The sequence below is a fragment of the Cyanistes caeruleus genome, chromosome 20, assembly GCF_971803275.1.
Source record: "Cyanistes caeruleus chromosome 20, bCyaCae1.hap1.1, whole genome shotgun sequence".
In the NCBI taxonomy this organism is placed as follows: Eukaryota; Metazoa; Chordata; class Aves; order Passeriformes; family Paridae; genus Cyanistes; species Cyanistes caeruleus.
The window spans coordinates 7,858,277-7,878,054 of NC_141720.1; the positions used below are offsets into that span (position 1 = coordinate 7,858,277).

The following is a 19,778-nucleotide window of genomic DNA, read 5'->3' on the forward strand; positions in this document are numbered from 1 at the left end:
TCTAAATTTCTTTAAGCGTGACACGTTTACTTGAAGCTGCTTTTTAAACGCCCCCTTCATCCCGTATCGTGCCCGCCGCGACCCGCGATCGCTGCCGGGCGCTCCTCCGGCCGCCGGGGGGCGCTGCGGGCGGGGCGGGCCCGGCCCAGCGCTGCCCCCGTTGGCACGGCCGGGCCGGGGCGGCCGCACCGGGACCGGCACCGGGAGCGGCACAGAAACGGGCACCGGCACCGCCGCTGCCACCACCGACACCGGCGAGGAGCCCTGAGGAAGCGGTGAGGCCCGGGTGGCGGGGAAGGGGCGGCCCCGGCGGGCGGGAGGCGCGGCCGTTGTGAGGGGGAGGCCGGGGCCGCGCCCCTCCCGCCCGGCCGGGGGGCGCAGGCGGCGGCCCCTCGGTGCCCAAGCCGCGCTCTGGGCTGCGTTCACCGGGTGTTGCTCTCCCAGGGTCGGGGGAGGCTGCTCCGCGGTAGCCGCAGAATGACGAGGTGCTTCTCCCGTGTAGAAATGTACTCGAAGCCCGTTTCCGTACTCTAAAGCCAGCCCTGGGGTATTTTCTCGGTGCCAGCCGCGGTGAGCGGGGTTGGTGCAGGGCAGGAACAGGCGGCAGCGATTTCCCGGCTGTGGGATCGCTGGAAATTTCCTGGCCTCGGGCAGCCCGTGCTGCGGGCTGGTCGTGCTGGTGACGCCGTGTGTACAGCAAGGACAACGAGCTGTGCTTTCTGGACAGCTTAAATTTCCTTCGTGCCTTTTCTTAAAAAAGAGTTTACACAGCCGTGATGTCTGCAGCAGGAAGGAGGTCTCTGCTCTGCTTTTGGGGGGAAAAAACGAGAAATAACAGTGATTTTCTAACAAGGTCACGTTAAGGTGTGAGTTGTGCTAGAGGAAGGTCTTGCAAGGAGATGCTTTCTGATCAAGGAGAACAGTTTGAAGCTCGATAACTTTTCATTCTTACATCTTTCCTTTGGGGGAATGCAGGTATCCCACGTCTTGGAATTTTGCAGACAATGTATCTGCCTGCACGTTCACCTGCCCTCCATTCCCAGCTAAAGGCTGAGCTCTCTGCAATTCCCATGCCTTGCTGGCTGAGTAAAACCCTGTGAACCCACAGGGTGATAAAGGGAAGGAAACTATGCTTTGAGGAACTTTTCATCTGGAGCAGCATCCTCAGCGGGTACCTGGGGAACCATGAGTACTCCAAATGGATTTCCGCAGCACTCAAGGGTGTGTCTTACTCGGAGCATGGAGGGTGGAGCAGTACAGGACCTGCAGGCAAAGAAAGCTGGAAAAGCGGCCAAAAAGGAGGCTGGGGGTGATGGGGGGCCTCCGAAAATAGGCACGCCCATAAGTGAGACCTTAAAGCTTCTGCCAGAAGAACTCAAAGCCAATATGAAAATTAAATCGATCACTCCAAGGCCCCCTCGGAAGCCCCGGCTGGAACGTGCTGCATCCCTGGATGAAAAGAGCTGGAGGAAGTGGAGACGATTTAGGACGAGCCAGGAAAGTCTGACCGATCCCAACGAGACGAGCTCCTCCAATGGTTCCCTGCAGGAAGCGTCCCCCAGCCCTCCCAGCAGGGGCAGGGCCAGCCCCTGCAATCCCTGCTGCCAGCAGGACTCCTTGCACAGTTCACCAGACGCCTTGGAAGCCAGTCCCGGGGGGAAGAGCAGGGGAGGCGCCTCGGACCTGGGCAAACGAGCCTCCGAGATCTCCAGTGCCTTTGGGGGGCTCCTGCGGGGGAAGGGGTTCGCGGGGGGCAAACCCCGGCTGTCCCAAATCATGCCGGCCCGCCCCCTGCCCCCCATGGAGCTGAACGTGGCCTCGCACTCACTGAGGACAGCTAATAGGATCGACTCAGATTGTCTGGATTACCGACATTATTCTCAGCACAAGTTTGGGAGGGTGAGCAGCAGCCTCAGCGACTCCAGGCTGCAGGGCAATGGGACACTCTATGACAATTGCTCCACAGACTCCATGAAATCCACCTTCAGCGTGCTCACTCCCATCCGAGCCAAGGATGTTCGCAGCAGGTAGGGCTCCCCCAGCTTGTCTTTGGTTTTGGGGTGTTAGCAGGGAGGAAAATCCCACTGGGCAGGGAACTTCTGAGCTCCTGGGAAAGCACAAAAGCCGTTCTGTGTTATTTAACCTGCTGTGAAAAGAGTTGGAAGATGAAGAGATCAGTACAAATACTCTGCATTTTCTTCTTTCAGCTAAGTATTTTCATAAATACGAGTCTGTTTTGCTGTCAGTTCCCTTGTAATATTAACATTATCTGGTTTAAGAATTAAGAAGCAATGGCTGTGCATGTCAGCAGTTGGGAAAACTGCTTTTTAGAAAAATCTAAGAGTACATTGGGCTTGAGCCAAAATGATAAACTACAGATAAAAAAAAAATAACACCAGATATTTTAAACTGAGATTGTCATGCAGCATTATCACAGTCCTGTGAGGTGCTGAGCAGATGTTGCACTTGTTTGGTTTCTGGCAGGATCAAATGATGTGCTGGGAACTACTCCAGTATCCCACAGGAGCTCCTCTGCCCCAGCTTCTCCAGGAGGGGAAAATCCAATCATTGATCCAAAGCGTGGGAGTCAGTAGTAGAGGGGAAGTGATTCTGAGATAAATTAAAGTGTTACTAGCTGGTTAAAAAGCCCCAAAGATAGATTGCTACTTGTTTGCCGTGAGGGTTTTCTTTCACTTTCCTTCCTAAAGCAGCTGGAGCCAGTTGGGCAGTGTTGGGTTGCCCAGAACTCCCTGACATTATTCTCTCATCATTATTTGCAGAGCTTAAGCAAGATTAAAAATGCTTATTCAACATGCAGTCCCTGTGCCAGCATCCCTCCCTCTGTAAGTGTGTCCTTCAGAGAGGCACGTGCTGTGGGATGCATCTGTCCTTTCCAAAGGGGATATTTTGAGACCTCAGGCTCAATAAATTATTTTCTTGAAGCTGATTTGATGAGCTGAATTGAAGGAAGGATGTGAGTTTGAGTTTTTGGTTAGGAGAAACCTGATGCCAGGACACTGGGAATGGTGGAGCTGGTTTTATGTTTGAAGTAAACTGAGCTGCTTCAAGGTACTCAAATTTAATGGAATCATGGAATCCTGGGATGGTTTGGGAGGAAGGGACCTCAAAGCTCATCCAGTCCCACCCCTGCCATGGCCAGGGACATCTCCCAGGGTGCTCCAACCCCTGTCCAGCCTGGCCTTGGACACTTCCAGGGATCCAGGGGCAGCCACAGCTTCTCTGGGCAACCTGAGGTTATCAAACCAATTTCTTTGTTCTGTGTCTGGATGACTATTTGACTTTGGATGACTCCAGCCTTCTCATCACAGACCTTAAGCAGTATCAGCCTCACCATCACCCTCGTGTCCTAGCTTTGGAAGGAACTTGAGGCAAGCAGAACAATCTATAAATATTAAATTCTTTCTTCTTAAAGGTATATTCTTGATTACTTCATGATTCAAACATTGCACATCAATATGCCAGCTGCCTTGCCCTTTCCTTAGATGCTCTTTTTTGGGTCTTCTGTCCACAGGAGCTATTTGGAAGGCAGTCTTCTGGCAAGTGGTGCCTTAATGGGAGCAGAAGAACTCAGCAGATATTTTCCTGATCGGAATATGGGAATCTTTGTGGCCACCTGGAACATGCAGGGACAGAAGGTAGGTGCACAGAGGTCTTCACAGGTCCTTTGGCAGCAGTAAAGTTACCCCAGCTCTGCTGAGAGGACTGGGGTGATGTTTTTCTGTTCATGACTCTGTTTCTTGTCAACCTGAGTCATCATCTTTGCCAGATTATAAGGTATTTTTCTAGTAAAACTTTGCATAACTAATACTGCTTTTCTTTCTTTTTGTTTTAAATTTCTTGTGTAATAGGAACTTCCAGTGAATCTGGATGACTTCTTATTGCCAACAGATCCAGACTTTGCCCAGGATATGTATGTCATTGGGGTTCAAGAAGGCTGTCCAGACAGGTAGCAAAAACAATGTAATGAATCATCTTCTTTTATTGTTAACTAATCATTTTGATTTGAATTAGATTAGACATAGTCTTCATTATATTCCTAATATTTTCAATAATCCACCCATTTAACAAGACTGAATTCTATTGCATTAGCACCAGAAGAAATGGGATTTAGAGGAAAAGGTCACAGAGATCTATAAATCATAAAATCCCAGAATGGTTTGGGTTGGAAGGGACATTAAAGTCCATCCAGTGCCACCCCCTGCCATGGGCAGGGACACCTCCCACTAGACCAGGGTGCTCCAAGACCTGTTCAGCCTGGCCTTGGAAACTTCCAGGGATGGAACAGCTTCTCTAGGCATACAGAATTTCATCCTGATGGCAAAGCCCTGCTGATTTCTGTGGCAAAGCCCTGCTGATTTCTGTGGAAGTTCTGTGTGAACTACCCCTTAGTTCAATGCAGGGAGGTTTTGCTTATGACTTGATGTTCTGTGTGAGAGGGGTTGCTGTGTGTGCACAAGGCTGATGTGCTCTCCTGGTTGTTGTCTCCTGTACTGTCTGTGTGATCCAGCTGTTGTTCTTTCCTGCAGAAGAGAGTGGGAGATCCGCCTGCAGGAGACGCTGGGCCCCCACTACGTCCTGCTGCACTCGGCTGCTCACGGAGTGCTCTACATGTCCGTGTTCATCCGCAGGGACCTCATCTGGTTCTGCTCGGGTGTGTGGGGAGCTGAAGGCACTGCTGCCAGCCTGTGCCCTGCCCTTTTCTCCCTCTCCTGACCTCCCTTCTCGCTGTCAGGAGCGTTTCAGTAACAGCATCTTCTTTTCCTCTTTCCAGAAGTGGAGTATGCCACGGTGACAACTCGAATCGTGTCTCAGATCAAAACCAAGGGAGCTCTGGGAATCAGCTTCACGTTTTTTGGGACCTCCTTTCTCTTCATCACCTCCCACTTCACTTGTGAGACATTTGCAATCTTGCTAGGAGTGTCCTGGTGGAGGGAGGAGGGGAAGGAGTTGTACAGAGGTGAAAAAAGCAGGACAGACTGAAGCCAAAGCTCAGGACTGCTGAGCTGAGAAGGATAAGGGAAGGAGGTTTGTTTAGTAACAAACTTACCAAAGAACTGTGCTTATGGAAACAGAAATGAACCCTGCACCATTGTATCCCTTTTCCCACACTTTCTGCCATCATTATTCAGTGCAGACAATCCCAGTGTCACATTTTACATGTGGAAAATATCTGATACTCTTTGGAAGCTCCTGCTATAACCAGAAATGGTCATTGAATGAAAATGATTCATTGTTGGCAGTAATGAGGTTTCTGTCTTGCAGCTGGGGACAGTAAAGTGAATGAGAGGAAGCTGGACTACAATAAAACCATTCAAGCCCTTACACTTCCCAAGAATGTTCCGGACACAAATCCATATCGATCCAGTTCTAGTAAGTGTGAAACCATGAGGGAGCCCAGATCAGCAGTCTGTGCATTGTCTCTCAGTCTGCACTGAGAAAGAGACAAGAGTGATAATTTGGCACTGTGAAAAAAAGAGACTACAGGTCTTTTTGTCTGAAGATGGTTATTATTTCCATGATTTATTTTTTTTTCTTGAAATTAGGAATTTGAGAAAATAAATTGAAATGGGAGAGAGAAAATTCAAAAGGGAATTTTTATGTGATGTATTTTTTTAGCAATATGATCATTTTGGTTTAATTATGAATATTACAGATGTGGTTCACTTTCCATGTGTTTTCTAGAACAATTAGGAATTACTTTATTTCAAAATTTTAGAGAAAAAACCTTATGTCACTTTGCATGTACACAGATCAGAGCATTGTTTGCCAAAGTCCATTATTGTTTCCTAATACTGCACTGGCAACTTGATGCCTAGATAAATAATTCCTTTACTAGAATATTAAATATTAATATTTCCTTTAAATAGTTCCTTTTACTAGAAAATTGAATGCAGTGTAGCATTAGCTTTTTGTGTTCCCTCTGGTGTTAGGTCCTATAGATAATTCGGTCTCTTTTCAGCTTTTTCTATGGTTTTTAACATTTCTGTTCTGTTTTCTCCTGGGTTGTTAATTCCCACATTTAGTGGTGGTCACAGGTAGAAAATATACTCAATATCACCTCTCCAGGTAGTGAAAAGAAATTTCTTCCTGTTCCTCAAACACATTCAGCAGCATCCCTTGAACCCTCGTGGTGTGAATTTGCAGGTGATGTCACAACTCGGTTTGATGAAGTTTTCTGGTTTGGTGACTTCAACTTCCGGCTGAATAAGGATCGGGAGACTGTGGATTCCATCCTGAACCAGAACCCGGGCACAGACGTGTCCAAGCTCCTGATGTATGACCAGCTGACCAGTGAGATGAGTCGGGGTAAGGGGCAGCTCTTTATCTCCCTCCTCTCCAGAAACAAAGATACCTGCACACAGGAGTAATGTCAGCCCAGTCCCCATTTCCTGGAGACCTTTCTTTGGTTAAATTCCCTAAAAAAGAGAGTCAGCAGTTGTCAAATACACTGGCAGTGTGTCAAAGGACCTTTTGCTGTAGCAGTTTGTTGTGTTTAATGTAACCTCCCAAGCCATTTGCTGCTGTTCCATCTGACTCCTCCATAACCTGGGCATCATTCTGTCCCAGTGTCCAGGGAATTTAGGTTTGAACAGCATTTGCAAAGCAGCACGAGCTTTCATTGGAAGGGGAAGTGCATGGACCAGGTCTTCTTAATTTAACTGACCACTGACTAAACAGCCACTGGCTAATTTTTATCCTCTCCATGTCAGGAATGGAGCTTGCTCCCTTTCTGGAGCCCAAGCCCAAGTTTTTCTGGGATGTACATTGCTGTTGTTTCTAGCCAGCATTAGTAGACAGTTCCCAGTTCTCAGGAGGGAGGAGTTTGTTCATGCTGTTCTCCCCTTCCCTTACAGGGTCTATTTTCAAAGGATTCCAAGAGGCTGATATCCATTTCCGTCCTTCCTACAAGTTTGACATAGGAAAGGACAGCTATGACACCACTTCCAAACAAAGGACTCCTTCCTACACGGTAAGGGATGATTTCAGCAGTCAGAGGGGATTCAGTTCTGCTGAGATTTGCTGCTTAAGGGCAGCTGGGATTTCTGGAAGAAAGGATTGCTGAATTTGTGAGCACGGGGAGAGTCTGGCACAGGCTGCTAACTCTATTTTCCCTGCCTTACACCCTGAGTGGGCTCTTCCCTGTGCTCAGAGCTGGCACAGAACAACTGTTGGGATCAGGCACTTAGGAATGGATCCCCATTCAAGGACACATTAATTTCATTAAGTGGAGCGTGATGAGTGAATGGATCTGTCTCTTGTGAACCAGTGCTGCTTTCCAGGGTGGATGATGTGCAGTCACCACCACTATCCCCTCTCTCCCTGCCTCCAGGACCGAGTCGTGTTCCGCAGCCGCTACAAGGATGACATCCAGGCTGTCAAATATTCCTCTTGTCCTGTCATCAAAACCTCGGACCACCGGCCTGTGTTTGCCTTGTTTCGTGTGAAAGTGAGGCCTGGCAGAGACAAGTGAGTACCTCCTGCAGCTCATGGCTTGATTGCTCATGGCTCCAGTGATCCCAAAGATATTCTCCTGTGTCTATCCCTGCAGCCTATTTGGGTTTTATCCAGTACATGCTGGTGGTCAGAGCTGTAAGAGCTTAAACCTTGCACTGACAGCTGAAATCCCTGCTGCCAGGTCCCTTAATCCTTCTGAGGGGGATAAACAGAGCCCACTGGAATTGAATATAAATCTGTGTTTTATCTGAGATGCAGTTCTTTGTTTTCCCTATCAGCATGGGCAGCTTTCCTCTTCTCTTCCTCTTGCCCTCTTTAGGATCAGTTCTATTTTCCCTCCCCAGTAGTGGCTGCAGTTCAGCACAGCTGGATGTCAATGGAGTATTTTGAGATCCTCCAAGTTCTTAATGTCCTACTGTAGGCTGTTGTATTAGTAGAACTCCCTAGAAAATTTGGTTTGGAATTATTCTATTTTTTATTCTATTTTTTATTTCTATTTTTTACTTTTAAAAAGTCCTTTGTTTGGAAGTGGTGTCATAGCTGTCCTTTCCTATGTCAAACTTGTAGGAAGGACAGAAATGGATATCAGACTCATAAAATCTCTCTATATAGCCAGAAATTTCAAGACCTGAATATCTAGAAAAGTGATTTCTCCAAGTATTTGATGAGCAGTGCAATTGCAATGGGAATTTTTGCTTCTGGGTATTAAATACCCATTAAATAGCAGTGTGTGATGGGCTGCTCAGGTTTCCTCTGGCCTCTTTAAAACAGATCAAGGTATGAATTGTTGAGATGAACCACACCAGTGAATACACCAAGTTAGCAGTAGCCTGGTTTAGCTTTTCAAATGAGTGGGTTTTAGTTCAGAGTCATTAAGAAAGTCCTCTATATATATTAAGCAGGCGAGTTCATGCTGAAATTTAAAAGTACATTCCCCTTTTACAACCAGCATTTTAAAGTATTGTGAAAAACCTTAACTTGTTGCTGTGGAAGAACAACCCTTGTTTCTCCCACAGAAGAATTCTGTAGAATTCAGCAGTAGCTGAATGCCTTAAGAAAGTAAAAATCAGGTTTGTGGCCTTTGTTGTATGAAGTAGTAGGGAAATGCTGGGCAAACAAGAACATATTTATGCCCTGACCCTTGTGTTCCTGTTGCAGCATCCCCCTGGCTGCAGGGCTGTTTGACAGAGATCTGTATTTAATCGGAATAAGGAGGCGGGCTACAAGGGAACTTCTGAAACGCCGCGAACAAAAGGACCAAAGATCCAGCAGCATATGTAGCATTTCTTGAGCTGAAAGCTCTGCAGTGCTTGTGGTAGAGGTGCCCTGAAAGAGGATTTCAGGCCATGGCAAAGTGCAGGGAATTGTCTGCATAAGCACCTCTGGCAGTTGCTGTGGCTTGTGAAGAATGTCTTAAACCTCATCCTGGATTCATTTGCATGAGCTAATCCATGTAGCTCAAGTGCTTCTGCTGAAGAAAAGGAGTCAGTTATTTAAGACATCCATCCCAACTGGTATAATTGATTTATTTTTAAGCAGACTATCTTAGGAAGCCACTGGGTGCAGACCCTTGGTTTCCCTCCGTGCAGGGGCACAGCTGCTGGAACTGGCATCACCCAGGGCAGGGGCCCTAAGAAAAGCCTGCAGAAAGGTGAATTCTTTGTTTGTATCTTTGGTTTGGTCAGATTAACGTCCATCCAGTGTGGGGTTGGGTTTGTTCCTTCTCTGTAGCCAAGTGTTGGTATTCTGTACGAGGAGTAACAGGGACCAGTTCATGGCAGTTCTGTGTAAGGATGGTGCTCCTGTGCTGGGCTTTTTGGGTCCTCTACAGCAAATTGTGTGTGAATGTACTCCTGTACATTGAAGTGTAGAAACATTGCCTTTCAATAATCATTCTATAGGCCTTCTGTTACTAAGGGGGTAAATACCAAACTCTCAGGCCATATATTTGTCTGCTGAGACTGCTTGAAGCAATCCCTTCCTGAGCTCTTGTCCTCCCCAGGGCTGATTAAGCACTACCTGCCTTCAGCAGCAGCAGTTGGAATTTATCTGAGAACAGGCACTGTGTGATGCTTCACCAAAGTGATGCCTAGTGAGTGCACCAGGGAGATGTGCAGGGCAACTGCAGCCACTCAGCTCCACACAGCTCCATTACCTCCAATCACAGTCAATTCCTTTTGGTTTTATTTTTCCAGATCAGTAAACTGTGAATAACTTGCTATTTTTGAAGTAGTGTTGTCTTAAGGCTATATATACTACAAGGACCAGTATGACACTGGTAAAATGTTAAGTACAGCTAATAATTAAGAGCTCCTCATGGGCACAGATGGGATCATTAATCACCTTAGGACCTAAAACATCATGCAAACACCTTGGAGGAAGTGCTGCTGACTATGCAACCTGTCCAAGACAGGCTCCTGTTCTGCGGTACATTTATGGCACTGACCTGTCTGTAGCCATCAGGTATTTGGATTTCCTTTCTTTTTAAAGGAATAAAAATAAATTAATGCAATACCTTAACTGAGAACCAGCTTTTATTGTTGTCAGAACCAGAGTTCTTTGTGTGGTGTGTGACTGAGTGACCTGGGCCATTTGTCTTCAGCTGGAGGGGTGGGACAGATTTCTCTGTAATCATTGAACAAAGCATTCTCCACTTGCCTGTTCAGGAAACCCTTGGCAGATGAATTTCAGAACTCTTACTACTTGCCCTGGTTGTTCAGAGGTCTCTTTATTTCCTCACAAGCATACACAACAATTGAACAGGACTTCCACCCTGTGGGCTCTGCAGGAAGCAATGCAACGTTTTGAGTTGCACGAGGAAAGGATGGGATAAAGCAGGTAACAGCAGCCTCACAGTGCTCCACTCCCAGCTGGATTGCTCCTTACCATACACATCTAGCAGTGAAGAGCTGCAATGCAGCTGTCTTGTATTTTTAAACCCATATATTAGGGGATTATAGAAATCCAGTGTTTTATTCCTCTTTTGAGTCTCCATTTCTTCAGCATGTCACACGTGTGGCACTTGGCTTTCTGTGAGGTGGTGTCAGTCAAGATCATGTTTCTAAATGTTGTTATTTTGTTATCTTGACTTCCAGCTGAGCCACATCTCTGCTGTGAGACTGATTGTGTCTTCTTTTTTGCAAGGCCTTAAGTCCATCTGGGTGACACTGAGGAAATGAGGCACGAGTTTAAGGTGCAGCAGCAACAACTCCTTTAATAACTGTTTGTATAGCAACTCTGCAGGAAAAGAACTTTTATTCTTTAGCACAGTTCATGTCCAAGTGAAAAACCTAAAGAGACTGATCTCATTCTCAAGTGTCCATTATGTACAGTACTTCTGCAGAGGAACTCCACAGAAAATTGGTTCTGTCATGGGTTTCCTGGGAGCTCTAGCAAGATGATGAAGTTATTCCCAGAGGGGTGACTCCTCGTCAGATGGTGAATTACACTGATGAAATGGATCCATGATTTGTAACAAAATCTGGATTGCAGGAAACTTTTTGCCTAACTTCACAGGGACAGTAACTATTATTTTCCTAATTCAGTTTGACCAAGTCTTTGCTCACCTTGGTAACAGTTATAAATATTCTTTGAATTCAGACATGTAAGCCAAGCTGTTTAAGGTGCCACACATTCCTCAGGAAGGGCACAGCGGGGCCTCATGTGACAGCCCCACTGCCACTGCTGGGGTGATGAAGAGGCAGTGACTGCTCAGAGATGTGCTTTCATTGTAGTGATGAAGGTTTTGGCTTGCTCTGTTCTCCCCAAAGCCAAGAGAAGGGTGTCAACACCCATCTTCTCTTGTAACCTACTCACAGGGTCAAACTCCTCCTCCAGAGCCAGCACTGGCTCCTTACACGAGCTCTTCACAGTCCAGTGCTCTGAAGCAGCTTTGCTCAGCTCCATGGCTGCACAGAATGCCTGGGAGCATTGGGGGGAGGGAGGGTGGTACAGCAACATGAGAATAAAAAAAACAAACAAACCATTAAAAAAGAAGGGGTTTTGAGGCCAGGCAGGAGGTGCTGCTCTATCGGAAGAGGCGGTAGAGCCGCGGGAGCCGCCCGTCCTTGCTGGAAAGGGCAGCCTGGATGTGCTCATACGTGGGCAGATCTGTCAGGTCACCCAGGGCAGCCACTGCTGGCTTCTTATGCAGCATCTTAGTCACCACCCTCTTGATATCAGTGGGTTTCACCTGACCTGCAGACGGAAAAAAGGCAGAGCTGTGACACCTCCATTGTGAGCAGCACAAAGCAGCTTTAGGCCGATGCTCAGAAAACCAACTCCGTATCTTCTCTACCATGATTCTCGTTTTTCCTTCCTTCTGACTAAAATAAACCCTGTGTTAGCTTGAAAGCAATTAAGTTCAGTGTGAAATGTATTTCTGTAGTATTCATGCCCCCAGGTTTTCAGAGGTAATTCAACAGTGCTACAAGAATGTTTTAACTGTACCTACAGTTCCCTCACAGCAAGGCAAAGCATTGTCTACTCACTGATGAGGGCACAGAGCTCATGAGGTAGCTTCCTTGTGTTTGTTGCCAAAACCTGCCTCCCCACATCTTCAAAGATCACTGGCCGAGACTCCAGGTTCATCATGAGCATGGACTTGAGCTGTGTCTTTGCTCTCTCAAGTTCTACCTGTGAATGAGCAGGAAATAAAAAATTCTGGTTGCTGCTCTGTAGTACAAGGTAACACAGAAGAGTTCTGCAGACATCTCTCTCTTTGTGGATGCATTGCTAATGTTGCTGTATTCTTTTACAGAAATATAATAAATTTATCTATAAAAATCCATTCTAGCACAGTCAATGCAATGCATTCACAGAATCCCAGACTGCATTGGGTTGGAAGGGATCTTAAAGCTCATCCATTCCACCCCCTGCCATGGGCAGGGACACCTTCCACTGTCCCAGGTTGCTCCAAGCCCTCTCCAGCCTGGCCTTGGACACTTGCAGGGATTATTTCAGCCCAAAGACCACGTGCAAACTGAAATGTGCTACTGACCTCTCCCACTGCTCCTGCCATGAGGATGAATTCCCTGGTGATGATTTCCACCATCTCCCGAACCTGGGGAAAACAGATATGGAAAGAAGATCAGAACAATGCTTCTTGTGTCCACAGAACTCCCTGGTACTGAGTGATGAGGATACTGTTTAAGGACTCCTGTCTTTGAGTACAGGACTCTGTACCTGTTTTGGATCTGCACTGGCATGGATACACAGGAGACCTGTGTCCTCATAGCTGTGGTGGTAAGAGGTGGCATTGTACATCCAGTGGTGCCTGTGAGTGCACAAAACAGTATTTTAAAATTTAAAACCCAGAATTTACAATGTAAAAATAAGACACAGACAGTGAGCACCCTCCTAGTGCATTTTCAGGATTCTTAGCAGTGCAATGAGAATTGTCAATCCCTGCCTCTGACAATTTATGCATGTGGCACCTACTCCCTTCTCTCCACCTTGAGACCCATCCCAGGACAATACAAAGCCAATCCTGTTAATACTCCCTGATTAAAGCATGGACAGGACTAGTGGAAGAACACAAATTTCCTGGTCACTTCTGCCTTTTACTTTCACCCTCTCAAAATGCTGACTGACACACCAGTCCCACGTTCCAAGCAGAATAAACTGATGTAAAAACTGGTGGGGTTTACTTTTTTTTCCATGTAAACCTGCTACAGGACTGTTTCTGCCACCCCTTAAACAGCAAGACAAACCAACCTGTTGAGCACATTGAGGTACAGCCGGGTGAACATGCCCTTGCCAGGCCCTCCAGCTGAAAAAGAGCCACCACCTCCCATCATCATGTTCAGCACCGCAAAAGGAATGAAATCGTCCTCCTGGATGGGAACAAAAAACTCAGGTACTGACAGAGCTCCCAAGGTGAGTAAAGCACAGCACACAAGCAGTGTGAAGGTCTTCAGGAAAATGTCATAGAAAATGCTGCTTGTTTTTATGTGCAGCAGCAAAAATATCAGTGTTTGTGTAAGGAATCAGTGTTCCTGGGAGTCTCCAAGTACAGGGCATGCAAAATGAAGGATTTTAGGTTAATACTTACTAAAAATGAGCAGCTTTCTAACCCAATCATGATGTGGGTGAGCTCTGGGATGGGAGTAGGGCCCAGACTCACATCTGACATGTCTTTTTCAACCTGTGGGAAAGGCACACAAATTATCAACACCAATTTTCACAGCTGTTGTACCCAGTTTGAATCATTCCAAATAATTACCATGCCACCCAATTAACAGCTATCACAGCCAGTTTGGGCTCATACTCATGAAATGTAACTTAAGAAAAGCAAAAGCCTGTAGAGAAATCAGCAAATCCCAGCAAAGTGCTGGATGCCACCTCCAACCACGTACCTTGATGATGCCTCCGGTGTACTGAGCCACGGACCTGTCCACGGCCCTGCCCTGCCCAGAGCCCCACACGGGCTGCACCCCCAGCAGGTATTTCCTGGCACACTCCACCAGGTGCTCGTGCTCAATCCCCACCCCAGCCAGCACCATCCTGTCCGGGGTGTAGTAACTGCTCAGGTACGAGTGCAGCACGTCCCGGTCGATTTTGTCCGTGTTCTCCACAGGGCAGAACCTGTTCAGTCCCACTGTGTTGTCTCTGAAGGCTGCCTAAAAGGGAACAGACACATTAAAATCACAAAGATCACTTCATTTTTCCCCAAATCCCTCTCTAATCCTCTTTTTGCTTTGGAATTAACCCACGTCTGAGAGAGGAAAAGCTGAGCATTATTTCACTATTGTCAGTGCAACTCAGTAACATTTTGTAACCCACATCAACAAAGGGAAGTTACAGATAGTTATTTTTTAGTTTGGGTTAGAATCTTCCACATGAGGAGAACGCTGGATTTCAGAGTGAAGAGACAGCCAAATTCTCTCACCACAGAAACTGAATAAGAAAACATCTGGTTTTAGAACAGCCTAAAATAAACCCTGAAGCTGCCAAAAAAACATGAGGTTTCTCTACTGCAGCAGGAGGCTGCGTGCAGGGTGGAATTCCCAGTGTGTTACCGCATGGATCATCTCTGTGAGGAGAGGCTCTGGGTCAGGTCTCATGTTCAGATCCTCCAGCTCAAACCTTATGGCCATTCGGGTCATCTCAATTTCTTCATCTGCAATGAAACAAAGCAAAGGATGGCAACCCCTCCACAAAACACCCAGCTGCTGCAAGGTCACTTCTGAGAGAATTCTGAGATCTTAAGAGCAAGCCACGTGTTGGAAATGGGGTTTTTTTTTTGAGGCAGAGGATTGTATTGCCAGACCTGATAACCTGGGCTGGAGTGTTACATCAGCCAGCAAATTGACCACGGTGTCCAGTCCCCTGGCATCAGCAGACACTGCATACATGATGGTGTCCCTGCAACACAAAAACCAGATTCTGTGCTGAGAAGTCATTTCTGGGGTCATTCAGCATCATATCAGTATCAGGAAATCACAGATTAAGCTGTTTTAATCATTAAATGCTTCTGAAAAGAAATAAATCTGAATTTTATAGCACTTTCAGGCTCACTTTTGTAGCTTCCCAGCAGCACAAACAAACAGATTTCTAATGCATAGAAATAAAACGTGGCTTTTCTTGCCCCACACCAGAAAAAGAGATTCAAAGTGCTACAACAGCCAGGTAACAGCAGGAGAAGCAGCACCCACCTCGATGCCTGGCAGTCACAAATGCCTCCATGTTTCTCTAAGGTGAGGAGAATTTCATCTTTGCTGCCAAATTGAGCTGTGGACTGAGGAAGAAGATACCATTGTTATTGATTAGTAAAGCAACAATTGTTTATAACCCTTGAGTGTAACCTAGAGCATCTTCTACATTCTTTCAGTCAAACAGCTTGATCACTACATGCCAGCCTTGGAGGTGAAACCACAAAGACCTCCAAAATATAATTACAATCATTAATATAGTCATGATAATTAGTGAGCAATTAAGATTCTGTGGCTCTATCAATGCTGTCAGCACTGTTTTAACAGCTCAGGTGCAGAGAGCCCTGCATAGGGCATAGGGTCAGGCCCTCCCTGGCTGCTCTCCCCCACTGCCCCTGCACACCTGGGGAGCCCAGGGCAGCACTCACAGAGAACGCCAGTTTCTCCAAGAAGTGGGAGATCCCGCTGAGGTATTTGGCTTCGTGTCTTGATCCCGAATTTACCAGAACTGGGGGAAAGAAGAGAATAAACCAGCGGGACTTTAACACACCCTCAGTCCTCACAAGCAGAGCCGCGGCTCGGGGGGAGCTGAGGTGACAGCTGAGGTGACAGCGGTGTCCCCGGGCCCGGCCGGTACTCACTGCCCACGGTGCAGAACTGCCCGAACTTGTTCTGGGAGGCCACGCGGAGCCCGTTCTCCAGCACCGTCACCCGCGTCTCGAAGCGCTCCCGGCTCTCGGCGGCCGCGAACACGGCCTTGGGCACGCCGGGCAGCGGGCACGTCAGCGACACGCTGGGGTACGCGCCGCCGCCGCTGTAGCTCCGGCCGGCCGCCAGCCCACACCTGAGGGACACCGGGACACCGTCACGGGCTGCGGCCGCACCGTGCTCCGCCAACGCCGGTACCGAGCGTCGATCCCCGCCCAGACCGGGTCCCGAGCGCTGCGGCCCCTCCCCGCCCGTTCCCGCGCTGTCCCCAGCGCCGTGCCCCCCCCGCGCCGTGCCGGGGCCGCGCTCACCGCCGGGCCGGGCCGCAGGCACCGCGCCGCAGCCACGCCATGGCCGCCGCCATCTTGCCGCCACCGGGAGCGCGGGGTCAGGGGGCGGGGCTGCGCCTCGGGGGCGGGGCGAGGGCGGGGCCGCGATTGGGCGCGGCGGCTGCGGCCGTGCGCTCATTGGCCCGGACCGAGGGGAGGCCCCGCCCTCCACCCCGCCCTGAGGCGGCCATGGCGGCGCCGCCGCTGCCGGAACCGCTGCCGGGGGCCCCGGCCGAGCCCAACCCCTTCTCCTTCTGCGAGTTTGTCCGCTCCAAGTCCCGCGGCGGCACGCAGGTAAGGCCCTGGGCGGCAGCGCGGCCGGGATCCCTCGCGTCAAGACGCTCACCTCAGCCCCGCTGTCCCCTCCGCAGGCGGCTTGGCCCGGGCCCGTCGTGCCCGCAGAGTCGGGCGACGAGCAGGACGAGGAGGAGGAGGAGGAGGAGGAGGAATGGAGCGAGAGCTACCAGCCGCTGGCCGTGGAGCAGGCCCACCTGAGCGCGGCCCCGCTCGGAGCCCCCCCGGAGCCGGCCCCGCTCCCCCCCGGGCAGCCGAGCTACGAGCAGGTGAGCGCTGCCCGCCCTCCCGGCACCTTCCTCAGGCAGAGCAGCTCCGAGCCGGGCCCTGGGCCCTGACACAGCTCGGCCTCGCAGCCTGCTGCCACCGAGAGCTGCTGAGGAACAGAATTAAGGCTGGAAATGTGCTTTTCAGCATGAGCAGGTCCGGTACTTTCTCTGTCCTACTGCCCTGCGCATGAGCCGGGTGACTTCCTCGTGCTCCTGCCCCTTCAGGTCATGTTTATTTAATATTAATTAGTCACATTGGCACTGGTGGTTCAGTGTCTGTGCCCCACAGTGGTTTCCAGATGGGTAAACTGAAGGTAAAATTAAGCTTGAATGTATTAGAAAGTGTAAGAATTTCCAGTATTAAAGCTGAATATTCTGTTACTCATCTTGGATTGTTAGTAATGTTGTGAAAATGCACCTCAATCCTAATAATAATTTTTTATTTCTTTTTTTAGCTAAAAGAAGAGAATGCTATTTTAAGAAGCAAGATCAATAAGCTTCAGATTCTGTCTGAAACTCAAGCAGACAAGTGCGTGAGAATAATTAATTTTCCTTATAACATGAAACCATGAGATTCTTGATCCTTCCCCAGAATTTCCTTCCTAAAGTGTTTCATGGTGAAGATGCTTATTGTGTGCCATCTCTTATTTTATTTTAGAATGAGGGAGCTTGAGAAGAAGCTTGAGGAAAACAAAATCAAAGAAGAAAAAGAAGCACAGGATTTGGAAGCAATAGTGCAGCATGTGGAGCAGAATCTCCAGCTGATGACTGTAAGAGATGACTTTAGGTTTAGATCAAATACCAGGAAGAAAATTTCCCCTGAGAGGGTGGGGAGGTTCTGCAGATCCCAGAAAGGAGCAGTGAGGAAGGAGGGAGCTGTTCCTACCTCCTGAAACATTCAGAACATGGCATGGTGTAACACAAACCATATCCCTCCAAGTTCTGTACTGGAATCACTCATTCCCACATAGCTCAAGCTGCCTGATTTATCCTCAGCACGCTGTGGTTTCAGTAATCTCTGTTCTGTTGCAGAAACGGGCTGCCAAAGCTGAGAACAGCGCTGCCAAACTGAGACAGGAAAATGCACAGCTCCAGGTACAGAGCAGCAATGCTGGGGCTGCAGGGATACATCTCAGAATTGAGGCAGTGGAAAGGATATTGCACAGGTTTTGCAGGCTCTGAGGAAAATGTTGGGTGTGTTTTCAGGTTTAGTAAAGGCTTGGGAGGGCCTGGATGGTGCCAGACTCTTCAGTGGTGCCCAGTTACAGGATGAGGAGCAATGGCCAGAAACTGAGGAAGAACTTCTTTCCATGGAGGGTGGCAGAGCCCTGGAGCAAACTGTCCAGGGAATGCATGGAGTTTCCCTCTTCAGAGAAATCCAAACCCACCTGGAAATGTTCCTGTGTCACCTGCCCCAGGTGACACTGCCTTGGCAAGGGGGTTGGACTGGATACATCCAGAGGCCCTAATGATCCTGTGGTTCTGGAAGACACTCCCTCCAGGCAGTCTGGTTATGGGATCTAGTCACTATTTATCATATTGGTTTATTGTGTTCACTATCTCTGTGTTAGTTAATTATTACATTCCACACCCATAAAGTGCTGTGTGAACGCATCCATTAGCTGTAGAGTATCTGCTGGAGTTCTGGGGTTGTTTCACATGGATTGTGCCCCTTCCTTCCAGGCTGAGCTGAGGAATTCCAGGCTGGAGAACGAGGCGCTGCGGGCGGGCCAGGGATTGGCCGCAGTCAAGCAGAACGCGGAGTTGGCTCTGCAGCACCTGCTGCAGGTCACAACCAGCTCCCAAGCATCCATCAGGTGAGCTGGGCTGGGAAAACCCTCCTGACACCCTCCCAGGCACTGGGCTCACAATAAACATCCTCTGTAGGTTTTTCAGGATTGAAATCCAGGGGTTTGTGTTGTGTGCCAGAGGAGCTACTCCATGTTCTTACCTGTTTTTCTCCAAGTGTAGGTAGTAAAAATAGGTGGAAAGTGGGAGTCTCTGAGTTTCCAGTCCTGATGAAATGCTGCTTGATAAATCACAGAATGTGGGAAAACTCCCAAAACTGCCTGGCTGCCCATCCCCACAGCTAACACTGCATCTCTCCCATTGCAGGCAGCTGCTCTCTGGAGCAGAATCCCTGCAGCTCGTCGCTGATCTCCTGAAATCCATAGACAGAATCTCTGAGGTGTCAGAGGATGGACAGTGAGTGACTCACACAACACAAGGACTTTGTTTTCATATGGAAACCATTACTAAAAAGTTAATTTTTGATACTTTGGCCTCATTTTGACGCTCCAAACTGCAAACCTGCCTTCTCCATCCCTTCCCGCGGTGCAGCCACAGCCAACGGATCCCTGAACCCGGAGTGGACCAGAGCACAGCCCTGTTGCTGCTGGGCTGGGACCGCGGCCCCTTCTCCCCGCGCACCCCACAATTCCCGGTTTCGGCTGGGGCTCTCGCTGCCGTTCAGGGCTCTGGCTGTGGAGCGGAAAAAGCCCGTGGGCCGGCCGGCGCTACCCGTGTCCCGCTGTCGCTGCGGGCCGTGTCCCGGTGCCGCTGTGGGCCGTGTCCCGGTGCTGTGGTGTCGCTGCGGGCCGTGTCCCGGTGCTGTGCTGTCCCGGTGCCGCTGCGGGCCGTGTCCCGGTGCCGCTGCGGGCCGTGTCCCGGTGCCGCTGCGGGCCGTGTCCCGGTGCCGCTGCGGGCCGTGTCCCGGTGCTGTGCTGTCCCGGTGTCGCTGCGGGCCGTGTCCCGGTGCTGTGCTATCCCGGTGTCGCTGCGGGCCGTGTCCCGGTGCTGTGCTGTCCCGGTGTCGCTGCGGGCCGTGTCCCGGTGCTGTGCTGTCCCGGTGTCGCTGCGGGCCGTGTCCCGGTGCTGTGCTGTCCCGGTGCCGCTGTGGGCCGTGTCCCGGTGCCGTGGTGTCGCTGCGGGCCGTGTCCCGGTGCCGTGGTGTCGCTGCGGGCCGTGTCCCGGTGCCGCGGTCCCGTTCAAGGCCCAGCCCGGCGCGGTCTCCGGTCCCGCCCCTGGCCTTGCACGTGCGGCGGGCGCCG

General features: G+C 49.5%; 3 protein-coding genes and 1 long non-coding RNA gene across 4 annotated transcripts; 2 read left to right on the plus strand and 2 right to left on the minus strand.

The window, feature by feature from the left end:
* The first annotated feature begins 118 nt into the window (after positions 1-118).
* On the plus strand, positions 119-9,996 carry INPP5E (inositol polyphosphate-5-phosphatase E). Its single transcript, XM_086858604.1, has 11 exons — positions 119-275; positions 976-2,027; positions 3,533-3,656; positions 3,870-3,967; positions 4,548-4,672; positions 4,793-4,912; positions 5,284-5,391; positions 6,166-6,327; positions 6,876-6,991; positions 7,352-7,488; positions 8,635-9,996. Exons 2-11 carry the CDS (start codon positions 1,186-1,188, stop codon positions 8,765-8,767), a joined length of 1,965 nt encoding a protein of 654 aa, XP_086714730.1. The 5' UTR covers positions 119-275; positions 976-1,185; the 3' UTR covers positions 8,768-9,996.
* A 187-nt stretch (positions 9,997-10,183) lies between these two features.
* PMPCA (peptidase, mitochondrial processing subunit alpha) lies at positions 10,184-16,263 on the minus strand. Its single transcript, XM_086858605.1, has 13 exons — positions 16,148-16,263; positions 15,770-15,972; positions 15,557-15,636; positions 15,132-15,214; positions 14,747-14,841; positions 14,496-14,596; positions 13,833-14,096; positions 13,529-13,621; positions 13,192-13,310; positions 12,661-12,751; positions 12,476-12,538; positions 11,967-12,111; positions 10,184-11,673 (listed from the first exon to the last, which is right to left on the minus strand). The coding sequence occupies exons 1-13, from the start codon at positions 16,198-16,200 to the stop codon at positions 11,504-11,506; spliced, it is 1,560 nt and encodes a 519-aa protein (XP_086714731.1). The 5' UTR covers positions 16,201-16,263; the 3' UTR covers positions 10,184-11,503.
* Positions 16,264-16,280: 17 nt separating this feature from the next.
* On the plus strand, positions 16,281-19,004 carry ENTR1 (endosome associated trafficking regulator 1). The gene is made up of 7 exons (XM_086858616.1): positions 16,281-16,459; positions 16,537-16,728; positions 17,184-17,257; positions 17,387-17,498; positions 17,761-17,823; positions 18,412-18,545; positions 18,844-19,004. Exons 1-7 carry the CDS (start codon positions 16,355-16,357, stop codon positions 18,935-18,937), a joined length of 774 nt encoding a protein of 257 aa, XP_086714742.1. The 5' UTR covers positions 16,281-16,354; the 3' UTR covers positions 18,938-19,004.
* On the minus strand, positions 17,359-19,774 carry LOC147649729 (uncharacterized). Its single transcript, XR_015278290.1, has 2 exons — positions 19,526-19,774; positions 17,359-19,244 (listed from the first exon to the last, which is right to left on the minus strand). It is a non-coding gene; the product is annotated as an uncharacterized LOC147649729 (long non-coding RNA).
* Positions 19,775-19,778: the final 4 nt, after the last annotated feature.